Source organism: Aotus nancymaae, unplaced genomic scaffold, assembly GCF_030222135.1.
Source record: "Aotus nancymaae isolate 86718 unplaced genomic scaffold, 86718_ANA_hifiasm-v0.15.2.pri h1tg000028l, whole genome shotgun sequence".
NCBI classification, from domain to species: domain Eukaryota; kingdom Metazoa; phylum Chordata; class Mammalia; order Primates; family Aotidae; genus Aotus; species Aotus nancymaae.
The window spans coordinates 6201100-6216139 of NW_026988441.1; the positions used below are offsets into that span (position 1 = coordinate 6201100).

General features: G+C 55.5%; 1 protein-coding gene across 2 annotated transcripts in view; it reads right to left on the reverse strand.

The window, feature by feature from the left end:
- The window catches only part of PPFIA3 (PTPRF interacting protein alpha 3), a 26559-nt gene extending 13397 nt beyond the window's left edge, over positions 1 to 13162 (reverse strand). Inside the window, exons 1-17 of one of the 2 annotated variants that reach the window (XM_012460485.3) lie at positions 12908 to 13162; positions 12555 to 12656; positions 11996 to 12160; positions 11557 to 11631; positions 10943 to 11017; positions 10415 to 10636; positions 7498 to 7644; positions 7274 to 7408; positions 6754 to 6837; positions 6469 to 6600; positions 5933 to 5995; positions 5720 to 5799; positions 4733 to 4877; positions 3734 to 3921; positions 1868 to 2090; positions 464 to 627; positions 211 to 338 (exon numbers count right to left, since the gene is read on the reverse strand). In XM_012460485.3, the coding sequence (XP_012315908.1) occupies positions 211 to 338; positions 464 to 627; positions 1868 to 2090; positions 3734 to 3921; positions 4733 to 4877; positions 5720 to 5799; positions 5933 to 5995; positions 6469 to 6600; positions 6754 to 6837; positions 7274 to 7408; positions 7498 to 7644; positions 10415 to 10636; positions 10943 to 11017; positions 11557 to 11631; positions 11996 to 12160; positions 12555 to 12656; positions 12908 to 13147 (2368 nt within the window). In that variant the 5' untranslated portion in view covers positions 13148 to 13162. The remainder of the gene's footprint in view (positions 1 to 210; positions 339 to 463; positions 628 to 1867; positions 2091 to 3733; positions 3922 to 4732; positions 4878 to 5719; positions 5800 to 5932; positions 5996 to 6468; positions 6601 to 6753; positions 6838 to 7273; positions 7409 to 7497; positions 7645 to 10414; positions 10637 to 10942; positions 11018 to 11556; positions 11632 to 11995; positions 12161 to 12554; positions 12657 to 12907) is intronic. The other variant, XM_012460476.2, reaches the window with a different exon arrangement.
- Positions 13163 to 15040: the final 1878 nt, after the last annotated feature.

Below are 15040 nucleotides of genomic sequence, written 5' to 3' on the forward strand. Positions count from 1 at the left end.
CCCAGTCACCCAAGCAGGCCCCAGAGTGCCCCTTCCGTTTCCCTCCTCCTCCTGTCTACCTTGGCAAGCTGTGTTCCTTCCAAATTCTAAATGAATCGCTAAATGAATGAAGACATGAATGAATGTCAAATGAATATTCAAAGAAGAAAGAAAAGGAGGGAGGAAGAGAGGCAGGAACAAAGGAGGGAAGGGTTGGAGTGCGGCGCTCACCCAGAGAAGAGCTGTCCCGGCCTGGGGGCCCCATTCGTCCCTTCTCTTTCTTGCCAAAGAGGCGGCCTATGGATGACTTGATGCTCTTCTTCTTGGGGGCTTTGTGCAGGGAATCTGGGGCGCCCTCACTGGGAAAGCAGGAGCGAATGAGTGCATATCCTGGCTGGGATGCCCCCTCTCCTCCCAAGTCCTTATCTGCTCCCTTCTCATCTTTCCAAGCCTCTCCCTGTCCCTATCCCTTGTCCCTGCTGACCTTCCCCGTGAGGGTCCACCATCTTCCAGGGACCCCGCCTGCAGTGCCAAGGCCTGGGTCATTCTTTCAAGACGAGCAGAGCGGGGAGTGGGTGGTGGGGTGTCTCCTGGGATGGCCGGTCCCTCCCCTCGTGGAGCTCCAGCTTCCTCCTTAGGGACGTGATTCTGAGGACAGGGGACAGATGCTGGATTGACTTCAAGGAGTCATGTCGGGGGCTCCTTATTAACTGGGATGTCTACTAAGGGGTGTGTGGGGTGACCCTGGTTTAGAACACAGTATCCAAAGGTAGCCTGACTCAAGTCAGGGTGAGTTGCAGAAGCTTTTTTTTTTTTTCTGGAGATGGAATTTCGTTCTTGTTGCCCAGGATGGAGTGCAGTGGCACAATCTCGGTTCACTGCAACCTCTGCCCTCTGGGTTCAAGAGATTCTCCTGCCTCAGCCTCCTGAGAGCTGGTATTACAGGCATGTGCCACCACACCTGGCTAATTTTTTTGTATTTAGTAGAGATGAGGTTTCACCATATGTGTCAGGCTGGTCTCAAACTCCTGATCTCAGGTGATCCACCTGCCTTGGCCTCCCAAAGTGCTGGGATTACAGGTGTGAGCCACCACACCCGGCCTGAGTTGCAGAAAGGCGATGACTGTAGGTCCCCTGGAGCTTGACAAGCTCACACGTATAGTATCTTCACTTCTGTTGACGGGATTGGGAAATGCTTGGCCTCAAAGAATGCTAATGAGTCACAGGTTCTGGACACAGGAAAGCTGAATTTAAGGGAGTAAAATAGGGCCAATATCTCTTTGCCTTCCTCAAAGGTCAGTTCTGAGGATCTAATTTGTAGTTCTCAAATGCATGTTGTCACAGAAACTTTTTTTTTTTTTTTGAGATGGAGTCTCGCTCTGTCACCCAGGCTGGAGTGCAATGGTGTGATCTCGGCTCACTGCAACCTGCACCTCCCAGGTTCAAGCAGTTCTCTGCCTCAGCCTCTGGAGTAGCTGGGATTACAGGCACCTGCCACCACGCCCAGCTAATTTTTTGTTTTAGTAAAGACAGGTTTTCACCAACTTGGTCTTGAACTCCTCATGATCCACCTGCATCGGCCTCCCAAAGTGCTGGGATTACAGGCGTGAGCCACTGTGCCCAGCCTTTTTTTTTTTTTTTAATCCTATGCAGAAACTTGATGCATAAGAAATAAAAGTAGACCAGAACTGACTAAAGCAAAAGTTAGGGTTCAAGAACCCAGTGACTCAGCCTCGCCTTTGCCATTTGAGTTTGAACCTTTAGGGAAAGCTAAGGTTGCTTTGGAAAACCACTGGTGGGAGGGGTTATCGTTGTTGTTCTCTGGGGAACCCTGCTTCTGACCTCTTCTCTTCCCTCTACCAGGCCGGGGAGACTTCGGAACACTCACAGCCTTGTCGGTGCCCTCACGGGCAGGGCTAGGGGGTGCCAGACGCGGTGTTGAGTGGCCAGAGCTGGGAGGGGAGGGGCTGGCGAGGGTAGAGGTGGTGAGGGAGGGAGGCAGGGAGCAGCTGCTGCGGTAGCGGCCCAATGAGTCCAGGCCAGAGCTGGACACCCGGCTCTCCAGCTCCTCTGCTCTCTGTTCTGTTGTTTCCTTCTCCTCCTGGATCAGCCTGAGGAGGGAAATAGGGGAAATGGGGTAAGGAGCTGCAGCGGACAGCAGGAGAGAGGATCCGGAAGGACAGTGGGCCAGAAAGGCTTGGTGGGGCAAGGGGCATTCTGGGGAAGGTGCAATGACGTCAGAGGGCCTCGGTGGGTTTCTGAAGGCCTCCCAGGCTCAAGGAGAGTCAAGGGGTCATGATAGTCTCAGGAAGTCATGGCGGGATTAGGGCTGTCAAGGTGACTGGGGTCTGCATCAGGGTGGCCCTGATATGATTGCCAAGTGGTTTGGAAAATCATGAAGGGATTACTATGGAGAAAAGGTCAAGTTCAAGATTGTCTGCAAGAGCAAGGTCGTAACAGGAACAGTGTGAGATCAGGGACTCGGGTTAATCCAGGATCTGGGAAGGGGATGGAGTCTTTCAGTATGTGAGAATGGAATGTCAAGTCAGAGTGTGGATGGAATGCAGTGGTCACATGTCATGTTGGTACATTTGCCGCAGGCTCCTGGGGAGTGTGTTGTAGAATTGCCGACTATGGACATTGCTGGTGAATCCAGGTAGACTTTACATCACTGAGGGCTTCTTAACAAGTTGGGGACTTTTTTTTTTGAGATGGAGTTTTGCTCTTGTTGCCCAGGCTGGAGGGCAATGGCACAATCTTGGCTCACTGCAACCTCTGCCTCCCAGGTTCAAGCAATTCTCCTGCCTCAGCCACCGGAGTAGCTGGGATTACAGGCATGTGCCACCACACCCAGCTAATTTGTTGTATTTTTAGTAGAAACGGGGTTTCACCACGTTAGCCAGGCTGGTCTCAAACTCCTGACCTCAGGTGATCTGCCTACCTCGGCCTCCCAAAGTGCTGGGATTATAGGCGTGAGCCACTGAGCCCAGTGGGGGACTTTTTTTATATTAAAAATTCTTGGTATATGGAGCTGAAGGTATTGATTAATGTGTTAGGATGAGATTCTTGGTGTTAGGGGTTGGGAACCTTGTGTTGTCTTGAGATTCTTGGGGTAGTGGGAGACTCTGGGCACTGGTTATGTGAAGCCACAAAATCCATGGTGTAATGGAAGATTCTTTTTTTTTTTTTTTTTTTTTTTTGAGCTGGAGTTTCACTCTCTTTACCCAGGCTGGAGTGCAATGGCGCGATCTCGGCTCACCGCAACCTCCGCTTCCTGGGTTCAGGCAATTCTCCTGCCTCAGCCTCCTGAGTAGCTGGGATTACAGGCACGCGCCACCATGCCCAGCTAATTTTTTTGTATTAGTAGAGACGGGGTTTCACCATGTTGATCAGGATGGTCTCGATCTCTTGACCTCGTGATCCACCCGCCTCGGCCTCCCAAAGTGCTGGGATTACAGGCTTGAGCCACCACGCCCAGCCAATGGAAGATTCTTGATGCATCGACTGGAACTGGGGTATTCTGGGATGCAGTCTTTGCTGTGTTGGGGACTGGTGAGTCCTGGCCGGGGAATGTATGTATAGGTACCACATGGAAGACTTCTGGGTGTATCCTAGGGGATGCCTGGACAGTGAAGTGACTGTTGGGCTGGAATAATTCCTTGATGGTGTAAGAGGAGATGGACTCAGGCTTTCAGGATCTCCAGAGCCAGAAGGGCTATGGAGTCAGCTCAGGTGGGGCAGGGCCACGACTCACTTGATCTCCTTGTTGATGGCCTCCAGCTGCTCCTGAAGCATGATGGCCAGCGTCTGCACGTCGGCCTGCCCACTGGGGGACAGCAGCTCCGCCCCAAACATCCCCTCCGCCTCCTCCTCATCGGAGCCATCCAGCTCCCCAGGGAACGGGGGTGGTATGGAGCCTGCAGGGGCAGATCGCTCCCAATCCTGTCCCTGTGTGGGGACAGAGGGACATAAGGTGGGTGGGGGCTGAGGCTGGTGCTGGGTCTTCACTCATAACCCTAACCTTGTCCGACCTCACTGATGCTTTTCCCAGCCCAACACTATTTCTTTTTCGTTTTTTGAGACAGTCTCACTCTTTCACCGAGGCTGGAGCACAGTGGCGCGATCTTGGGTCACTGCAACCTCCGCCTCCCAGGTTCGAACGATTCTTCTGCCTCAGTCTCCTGAGTAGCTGGGATTACAGGCGCCCACTACCACGCTCGGCTAACTTTTGCATTTTTAGTAGAGACGCCATGTTGGCCAGGCTGCTCTCGAACTCCTCACCTCAAGTGATCTGCCTGCCTCAGCGCCCGCAAGTGTTGGGATTACAGGCGTGTGAGCCTCTGTGCCCAGCCTCCAGCTTCCTCTCTTGACAGGTCCTTGTTCTTCTTCCCACAAACCTCTCTAAGCCACACCCACACCCATGACTCCACCCCCTCCCTCCCCTGATTACTAAGACTCAGCCCGCTCATGGTCTTCACCTAACCCCGCCCACTCTGGGATTCTACACGCCCCTCCCCATCTCATCATTACTGTCAGGTTCTCACCAGGTGGCAGTACATTCATGTGAGGAGAAATCCAGGCAAGAGGGGATGATACGATTGCGGGGAAGGAGAGAAGAAAGGGTGAGTGGGTGAGTCCAGGCGATCCTGCCTCTCAACACAGCTTCCTCCCAGAACCCCACGGATTTAGCTCCACTTCCTACCGCTGCCGGCCCAAGCCCTGCCCAGTCCAGGCCCCAGAGGCAGCTGCTAACCTTGGAGGGCTCCTCCTTGACCCCCGACCAGCGGCCCCTCTTGCCTGCCCGGCCACTGCCAGTCACATAGGGATCCAGGTGGGCACCAGAAGGTAATGTGGGTGCCTGAGAGTAACGGAGCTCCAGGGCACTGCCAGGGAGAGACCTGTGGGCATGAGGAAGGCAGTCAGGGACCAAGGGGTCAGGAAAAGGGCACAGAGGTAAGGGGTCACAGAGACAGACCTAGGGTCGGGGTCATAAAGTCAGGGCCAAGGGGTCGGGCTCGGTGGCTCAGGCCAGTAATCCCAGCACTTTTGGAGGCTGAGGTGGGCAGATCACTTGAGGTCTGGAATTCAAGACTAGGTCAACATGGTGAAACCCTGTCTCTACTAAAAATAAAAAAATTAGCCCGACATGGTAGTGGGTGCCTGTAATCCCAGCCACTCCATAGGATGAGGCAGGAGAAGTGCTTGAACAGGCAAGGTGGAGGTTGCAGTGAGCTGAGATTGTACCACTTCACTCCAGCCTGGACAACAGAGCCAGACTCCATCTCAAAAGAAAAAAAGAAAAAATGAAGTCAGGGTCAAAAATCAGAGGGGGCCAGGCATGGAGGCTCACACCTGTAATCCCAGCACTTTGGGAGGCCAAGGTGGAGAATGACTTGAGGTCAGGGGTTCCAGACCAGCCTGGCCAACATGGCGAAACCCATGTCTACTAAAACTACAAAAATTAGCCAGCTGTGATGGCGCACGCCTGTAGTCCCAGATACTTGGGAAGCTGAGGCATGAGAATCGCTTGAACTTGGGATGTGGAGGTTGCAGTGAGCCAGGATCGTGCCACTGCACTCCAACCTAGGTGACAGAGTAAGACTTTGTGTCTGGGAAAAAAAAAAAAAAAAAAACAGAGGGGTCAGTGGAAGTCTTGGGAGGACAGGAAGTGGGGATCAGAAGGGAGGAGCTTGGCCAACAGGGTTCAGTGGCAGAGGCAGGGCAGGAGGGCTGCTGTCACCTGGAGTAGGACGATGGTGGCCTCCCTCGCAGCTGGTCGATCTCCATCTGCATCCGCTCCATTTCGGCCAAGAGCTGCTCCTGGGGGCAGCGGTTAGAGGTGTCGGGTTAGCATCTGCTCCACCCAGGAGGAACAGCCCCTGCCAGCCTTGCGGACCATAGCCTCAGCAACCCCTGCACTACATCCTCCTCCTGTTCCCCCAGGGCACCCCACCTTGTTTAGAAGCAGCTCATCCTGAAGTTTCTTCATGTTGGCAATCTCCTCGCTCAGAGAGTTCTGTGGGGACAGAGTCGAAGTGAGGGGGTGGGGCCTGAGGGGGGCACGCCCTTGGAGCAGCAGGCAGCTCCCAATGAGTACAGATAGGCCTGAGGGGACCCAGGAGGAATGAGTTGGACACAAACGGTGCGTTTCAGGGGAGCAGGGGCAACAATGTTTCTGGGGAGAGGAGCCTCGGGATGCGACATCCTGTGCAGTCTCAGAGGGTTCAGGGTTGGGGGCCCATGGGATTGGAAGCTTTGGGAAAAGTCAAGGACTCAAGGCATGGGTTCCCCAGAATTCGGCTCTTGGAACGTCTAGAATAGGTGAAAAAGCGGTCTGCGCAATAGAGCACAGAAGCCTGCCCAACTCAAAATGCTGGGGCTTAGGGAGGCCTCCAATAACGGATCTGGGGGAAAGGCCTGAGGACCCAGGATTCCAGCAAGAGGTAGTCCCAGAATTCCGAGTCCCCACAGTCCTGGGTTGGGGCGCACCTTCTCCTCCAGCGCCCCCATGCGCTCCTTGAGGTGAAGCTGTAAGCGCTCGTTGGACTCGCTCAGCAGCTTGTCCACCGTCTCGGACAGCCGCTTATTGTGGTCGTCGTTCATCTTCTCTCGCTGCCTGGCCTGCGCATAGCAGAGCAGGGCAGGGTGCTCAAGCCCACCCCTCCCAGAGCACCGCCCTTGTTCTAAGCCCCGCCCCTGGGCCACGCCCAACCCCCACTAAGCTCTGCCCCAGCCTCGAAGCCCCACCCTCTATGCAGCCCTCCGCCCCCTCACCCGCTGCAGCTCCTGATTCTTCTCTTCCAACTGGGCCTCCAGCTGCCGAAGCCGCTCCTCAAAATTCCCATGACGTTCCTCGGCCTAGAGGATGGAACCCATGGCCTGTGACTTCACCCTTCCAGGATCAGTCAGGCTCCGAGCCCCACCTCCTCCAAGGATGGACACCAGGCCCCGCCCCCAAAGCGCCAGGCTCCTCCCCTGCACCGCTGATTCAGGCCCCACCTGCGTCTAGTTCACTTTTTCAGGACCTGGTCCTTTCCTCTCAGATCCCAGGCCACCCATCCTTTCAGTCCAGTTTAGAGAACCCGGCTCTCATCCGTCCCCCATGCAAACTTCCAGGCTCTCCCCATTCTAAGTTCTGTCCCTTTCCCAGCCCCCTGGGCCCCACCTCTTCCCCCAGATCCAGGCTTTGGGCCTGGCTCCTACCCTTCCAGATTCACCGTCCTGCCTCCTCTGGGCCCCACCCCTTTCCCCATGCAAGGCCCTGCCCCATCCCCAACCCGAGTCGTCCCCATACCTTGTTGAGCGCCGCCACGCGCTGTGCCAGCTGCGCCTCTATCTCCGGCAAGGTCTCCGCCTTCTGCAGCGTCTGCTGCAGTTTCTGCTTGGCGTCGTCCAACCACTCGGCCAGCTGACGGCCCTTCTCTTCACTCTGAGGGAGGGAGAGGCGGGGGAGAGGACAGGTTGGGTCACTTGGGCCCCGGGGCCATCCCCATCGCCCCTCCCGGGCTGAGCCCCCACCTGCCGGTACAGCGACTCCTTGCTGGCCAACTCGTTCTCCAGTTTGTCGTTGGCATCGTGCAGAGACGTGGCCTCGCGCTGAGCGCTCAGATAGCGCTTCTCCAGGGTCGTGATCCTCTCCTCCATATCTTCCCGCTGAGCCAGCGCCTGCGGAGGTGGCAAAAAGGCCACGTGGACTGTCAGCTCCTTGGGGAGCGGACGAGGCACCCCGCGGTGCCCTGGGAAACCAAGTGCCCTGACACGGGAGTCAGAATGGTGGTAATACACCTGCTAAGAGCTCAGCCCATCTTCAGTCCCTGCCACCTGCGAGTTAAAATGCTGGTGCTACACCTCCCATGAGCTTCTAGGGCACTGCAGGCTCAGATCCTCTAGGTGTACAGGGTCCGAGGCCCGTGGGATGTGAAGTCTCCACTCCAGCCGTCTCCTCAAAACCCAGGCCTTAGATTTCTCACTAATTTCTGGAACAGCGCTGACTTAGAATCAAAGACCAGTGTCCCGGGGTCTCCTGAGAAATAAGGATCCCTTTTACCTAAAAGGCAACACCTCCCAAGAGCTACCAGGGTAGCAGTGGCTTAGAACCCCAAAAGAGGTGCTCTAAGGTCTCATGAGAGATGGACCCTCAATCTGGTAGCCCACGTGGTGGGATGCATACTACATTTCCTAACAGCCCCCGCGGCTATCCAGGCTTAAAATCCCACATGAAGGCTCTCTATCTCTTTCTCTCTTCGTTTTTTCTTTTCTTTTTTTTAAAATGGGATTTCACCATGTTGGCTAGGCTGGTCTCGAACTCCTGTCCTCAAGTGATCCACCCACCTCGGCCTCCCAAAGTGCTGGGATTACAGGCGTGAGCCACTACGCCCGGCCCTTTTATTTATTTATTATTTTTTTGAGAGGGAGTCTTGCTCTGTCACCCAGGCTGGAGTGCAGTGGCGTGGTCTTGGCTCACTGCAACCTCTACATAGCAGTTTCAAGTGATCTCCTGCCTCAGCCTCCCGAGTAGCTGGGACTACAGGGGAATGCCACCACACCCGGCTAATTTTGGTATTTTTTCAGCAGAGACGGGGTTTCACCATGTTGGCCAGGCGGATCTTGAACTCCTGACCTCAAGTGATCCACCCAACTCGGCCTCCCATGATTACAGGCGTGAGCCACCGCACTCGGCCTCTTTTTTGTTGTTGTTGTTGTTGACAGTGTAGCTCTATCACCCTGACTGGATTTTGATAGTCTCACGTATCACCCTGGCTGGAGTGCAGTGGTACCATCTCCGCTCACTGCAACCTCCACCTCCCAAGCTCAAGTGATTCTCATGCCTCAGCCTACCTAGTGGCTGGGACTACAAACACCTGCCACCATACCCAGCTAATTTTTTTTTTTTTTTTAATAGAGACGGGATCTCGCTATGTTGCCCAGGCTAGTCCTAGTGCTCATCCACTGCCATCGAGAACCCAGGTCCGGCCGGGCGCGGTGGCGCACACCTGTAATCCCAGCACTTTGGAAGGCCGAGGCGGGTGGATCACAAGGTCAGGAGATTGAGACCATCCTGGCCAAGATGGTGAAACCTCGGCTCTACTAAAAATACAAAAAATTAGCCGGGCGTTGTGGCAAACGCCTGTAATCCCAGGTACTCGGAAGGCTGAGGCAGGAGAATCACTTGAACCTGGGAGGCAGAGGTTGCAGTGAGCCGAGATCGCGCCACTGCACTCCAGAGCAAAACTCCATCTCAAAATAAATAAATAAATAAATAAATAAATAAATAAATAAATAAATAAAAATCCAGTTCCGAATATCCCAGAAGCTCCCTAGGGATGCCAGGTTTAGGATAAAGGGGCCTAGGCCAGGAAGAGGTGAAATAACCACAAAAGATTCCAGCTAGAGGCTGGGCGAGGTGGCTCACGCCTATAATCCCAGAACTTTGGGAGGCTGACGTGAGCAGATCACTTGAGGTCAGGGGTTCAAGACTAGCCTGGCCAATATGATGAAACCCCATTTCTATTAAAGATATAAACAGGCCAGGTGTGGTGGCTCACGCCTGTCATCTAAGCACTTTGGAGGCCAAGGCGGGTGGATCACCTGAGATTGGGAGTTCAAGACCAGCCTGACCAACATGGTGAAACCCCGTCTTTATAAAATAAAAATAAAAATAAATTAAAAAATTTTAAAAAGATAAAAACAAACAAAAAGAGCAAAAACTAGCCAGGAGTGGTGGGGCACACCTGTACTCCCAGCTACTCAGGAGGCTGAGGCAGGAGAATCACCTGAACTGGGAGACAGAGGTTACAGTGAGGTTACAGTGAGCCAAGATCGCACCACTGCACTCCAGCCTGGGCGACAGAGCTAGACTCCGTCTCAAAAAAAACAGTCTGGGCGCCTGGAGGCTCACTCCTGTAATCCCAGCACTTTGGGAGGCTGAGGTGGGCGTATCACGAGGTCAAGAGATCAAGACCGTCCTGGCCAACACAGTGAAACCCGTCTCTACTAAAAATACAAAAATTAGCTGGGCATGGTGTCACTCGCCTGTAATCCCAGATATTTAGGAGGCTGAGGCAGGCGAATCACTTGAACCCAGGAGGTAGAGGTTGCAGTGAGCTGAGATCAGGCCACTGCACTCCAGCCTAGGCTATGGAGCGAAACTCCATCCCCCTCAAAACAAAAAAAATTAATTGATTTAGAGGCACCAGAGAAGGACCCAGAGGTAACAAAGTAATGACAAACAGTTATGGAGCGCCTACTCTGCGCCACCGGCTCACCCTCTGAGAATCACACATCTCCTTTCACAGGTGAGGAAACTGAATCTGAGAGAGGAGGAGCCACCCAGCCTGTGGACTGAATCGAAGTTCCACCATTCATGAGCAATGCGCAAGAGAGAGGGCTAAGGAAAGGCGAGCGATCGAAGGCAGCCCACCTCCCTGGGCCTCACCTCCTTGAGGTCGCGCTGCAGCTTGGAGTTGGCTTCCTCCGCCTTGCCCAGCTCACGGTGCGCAGTGCCCAGCTCCTCCTCCAGCTGGCTCATCTGACGGCACAGCACCGCCAGGCGCTCCCGCAGCTGGCAAACCTCGGCGCGCTGCCGCTCCAGGGCCTCCTCCAGTTCTGCTGTGCGCCGGTTGGAATCCCCGCTAGGACCCAGGCCATTGGCAAGAGTCTGGAGTGAGGGAAGGAAGGGACAACATCCCAGAGTGTCTCCCAGAGACACAGAGGGAATGCAGGGAGAAAGTCAATCCGCTGAAAGACGATCAAAGATCAATAAGGATCATGCAGGTCAGAGTCCACAGGGGTCAGTGAGGCGGTCACAGAAGTTAGCTAGGTGACCGGGATCAGAGGTCAAATGTTTGTGACTGTCTTAGAGGTGCAGCCGTCTAAGTGTTTGGATCACACCAAACACTGCAAACACCATCACGAAGTCAGGGAGTGGAATGGAGCTCCTGGGGAGGGGACTTCCATATCTCACCTGCCCGTCCCCATCCTTGCCCGGTTCTTCCAGCCCTGACCGCCGCCTAGACAGCTGCTCTCGAAGGTTCAGAGTCTGGAAGCGTCAAAGGGAATTCAGAGCACAGGGGCTCCCTGAACCCCCAGTTCTACTTCCCACTGGCACTGGCCCTCTAAGGGGATGGGGGGCCCCATCTGAAATGCCTTTGGTCCTGCTGGGGCGATGCCTACCCCACGATCTACTCTTAGGCCTTGTACCCTCCTTACATCCTCCTTGGCCGCCACCGTGAAGGGCGTCTACCCGTACTCCTCCCCTTAGCCTCCGGGGGAAGGTTTCCGCTTTAGCCCTGCCTTTCCCCATCCAATCACTTCCTCCTTAGTCCCAGCCTGAGCCCCAGTCCCTAGTTCTACCCTTAATCTCACTCTTACTGGGAGGTTCTCCCCGGAGCCCTGCGCAACGTGTGCCCACTTAAGAAACCCAGTGGTTTCTCTCCATAGTCCAATTCCATTGGTTGTCTGCCCTAGTCGTGCCCCAACAGATTCTCTCTGAAACCCACCCAATCGGTTCCGCCCCACTGGGCTGTCCCTTAGCCCTTCCCCTTGGATTCAACCTCCCCTTCTTGGCCACACCCGCACCTCCTGATTGCTCAGTTCCAGCTCCTCCTCTAGCACTGCCACTCGCTCCAGCGCCATCCGCAGCCGCTCCCGGACCTGGGGACGGGGCAGGGCAATAGTCAGCTGGAGAACAAACCCAATTTAGGACAGTTATTCCTGGCCCAGAACACCCCTAGGACGGGTCTGATAGGGCAGCGTTGGGACTCCTCTCTCCATAACCGGTATGCAGCCGCAACCAGCTACCCAGGCTGCCCCATCCACTGGTAGCCCCATCCTGGTTTATTTTTCTGCTATCAACCAGTCAAGTCCCAGTCTTTGTAGCCTGTCCCGATCAATCGCAGTCAACATTCTTCCAACTCAGCACATCCCCAACCAATCACAGCCAGAACCTCTCCCACTCAGAACAGCCGCAGTGAACTAAGGGTTTCCGTTCTCCACCCCGCTCTTCCAATTCTCATACCTTCTCATCCAGGGCCTTGTGGTGCTCGAAGAGGGACTTTAGAGCCTTGAGCACTTCTACCTCCGAGGAGACCCCACCCGGGGACTGGGCCTGGCGCTTCACCACGGTCATGCGCAGTGACCTCTCGTGCCTGGACACGAGGCACTCCAGGTGTTCCAGGAGCAGCTACAGGCACAGGGCATGGGGTCAAGGAAAAGAGGCAAGGGAAAAGGGGCAGGGTTGAGAGAAAGGGTGACAGGTAGGGCGGACACATAGAGGAAAACATGGAGCCAAACAAAGGAGCACCGAGAGAGACAGGTCAGGGAAAGAGAGAAGGATAGCAGAGGTGGGGTCGGGGTCAAGGAAGCGGTGGTACAGAAGAGAGAAAAGTTATGGAGACAGGGAGGAAGGAGTGGGACCGGAGTGGGAGACCAGCCAGGAAATGTAAGCAGGGAAGAGAAGACAGGAATGCGAGATGGGGGAAAAAATAGGTCAGGCTGCAACACCGCGAGGCCCCGCCCCCCATTTCAACACCGCGAGGCCCCGCCCCCACTTAGGCCCCGCCCTCAACACCCCTCACCCGCGTGTTGTTCCGTTCCGCCTTCAGCTCTGCAATCTCTTCCTCCCTCTCCAGCAGCTGCTCCCGACATAAGTTCAGTTCCTTCGTTAGAGCTGCAAACTCCTGTCCAGACATTGGCAGGATCAGGACATTCAACTCAATACTTTCCCTATCTCCTCCATTCCCTGGGCCTGGAAGTTTGAAAGCCCCGCCCACCCTGCTGAGTCCCGCTCTCCCTTGCCACTCAGGCCCCGCCCATTAATAGCAAGCCTCGCCCAGACTCCTCCCTTCCAGGCGCCAAGCCCGGCCCCTTCCGGACTGCCCTCTCAACCGAGGCCCCGCCCCTTCAGGCCCCGCCCCGGCCCCGCCCAGACCTGGGGCAGCGCGATGCTCAGCTGACGCTGCAGCGAGTCCTTTTCGTGGCCGAGCTCGCGCAGCCGCAGCTGCGCCGTGGCTAGCCCGTCTTGTGCCTCGCGCAGCGTCTCCAGCAGGCGCTCGCGCTCCGTGAGCATCGTGACCATGAGGCGCTCCAGCTCCCCGCCCGCCTCGTCCGGGCCCAGCGCCGAGCCCCGCCGGCCATCCTCGCTGATGGTGGGCATCACCTCGCACATCATGGCGGCGGTGCGGGCCTGCGGGGCGGGGAAGGGCAAGGAACAGACCGGCCTCGTCAAGGCACAACGGAGAAACTGAGACACGGCCACTCGGATACTACGTAGGAGAAACAGTTGTGGCAAACCAGGCACTGCACAGAAGAAACTGAGGCCCAGCCACTCTGATCATGACACAGGGAAACAGGCACCACCGCCCTGTCACTCCACCAGGAAACCAAATACTGGCCACCAGGTGCTGCCAGGGGAAACTGAGGCCTATTCTTTTTTTTCTAAGCAGGATCTCACTCTGTCGCCCAGGCTGGAGTGCAGTGGCACAATCTCGGCTCACTGCAACCTCAGCCTCTCAGGTCCCTATTCAAGCAGTTCTTCTGCCTCAGTCTCGAGAGTAACTGGGATTATAGGAATTCGCCACCATGCCCAGCTACTGTTTGTATTTTTCGTAGAGATGGGGTTTCACTGTGTTGGTCAGGCTGGTCTTGAATTCCTGACCTCGTGATCCGCCCACCTCGACCTCCCAAAGTGCTGGGACTACAGGCATGAACCACCGCGCGCCGCTTTTTTTTTTTTTTTTTTTTTGTAGAGACGAGATCTCACTATGTTGCCCAGGCTGGTCTCAAACTCTTGGACTCAGGAGATCCTCCCGCCTTGGCATGCCAAAGTGTGCCACCGTGCCTGAGCCATCTATTTACCTGGTCTGAGCCACCACGCCTGGCCAGGCCTATCCATTCTAATCGTGGCCCAGGATAAACTGAAACCCATTGCTTCTAGTTAAACCCTGGCTACCTGGGTGAGAGGATTTAGGAAAACTGAAGTCAGACTCCCATCAGACACTGGCAGCAAACCTAGGCCTGGCCTACTCAGAGGAACAAAGGCTGGGTGACCCTGGCATTGTCTGAGGGAATGTGTGTTTAAAATCAGTCTCTACCCTCAACCCACTGCATGGGTAGGAAAACTGACACCTAGACCAGAACCATGCCTTAAGAAGGCCACAGGGTGGCTGGGAGCTGTGGCTCACGCCTGTAATCTCAGCATTTTCGGAGGCCGACGTGGGCAGATCACCTGAGGTTGGGGGTTCAAGACCAGCCTGACCAACATGGAGAAAACCCGTCTTTACTAAAAAAAATACAAAAAGGTGTGGTGGCTGGAGCCTGTAATCTCAGCTACTCAGGAGGCTGAGGTAGGAGAATAGCTTGAACTCGGGAGGCGGAGGTTGCAGTGAGCCGAGATCGCGCCATTGCACTCCAGCCTGGGGGACAGAGCAAAACTCCATTTCCAAAAAAAAAAAAATACCGGCATGGCCAGGACCACTATAGTCACCTCCTTCTTCATGATCCAGAAGTCCAAGAACTACCTCCCGCCTCCCTCAGGTCACAGGAGTTCAGGTCCCCCGTCCCTTTGGTTCCCCCAGACCCCAAGAGGCTGAGCCTCCATCCCCCACCTCCCCAATCCCAGGAGTCGGAGACGGTACCCCTCTCCTTCCCTAAGAGACAAGAGTCTGGGCTCAGCCTTCTCGCTTAGACCCAGAAATCTCAGCCTTCAGACTCCTCCTCTCCCCGGCCCCTGAGGGCACATCTACTCCTCCAGGACCCAGGAGTTCTGGGAGCTCCCCCCGCAACCCCAGCCCCAGCCACCTGGGGGCTATATCCAAAGGCGGGGGAGGAAAAGGGGCGGGGTTTGGGGGCAAGAAGGCGGGACTTGGGTCCCTGGAGCCAGGGGCAGGGCGGAGATGAAGCCAGGCCCCCTGAACCGCTCCCTCCGCACACATCAGGTCCGACGGGTCCAGCTGGCCCGGCAGAAAGCAGGAGGGACTTTCACTCAGTTCCTTCCTTTCCTTCTCCCCCTGCGGGCAGCACATAACCGGTTCTGAGCTTAGATAATTCCCAGCCCCGCCCAATA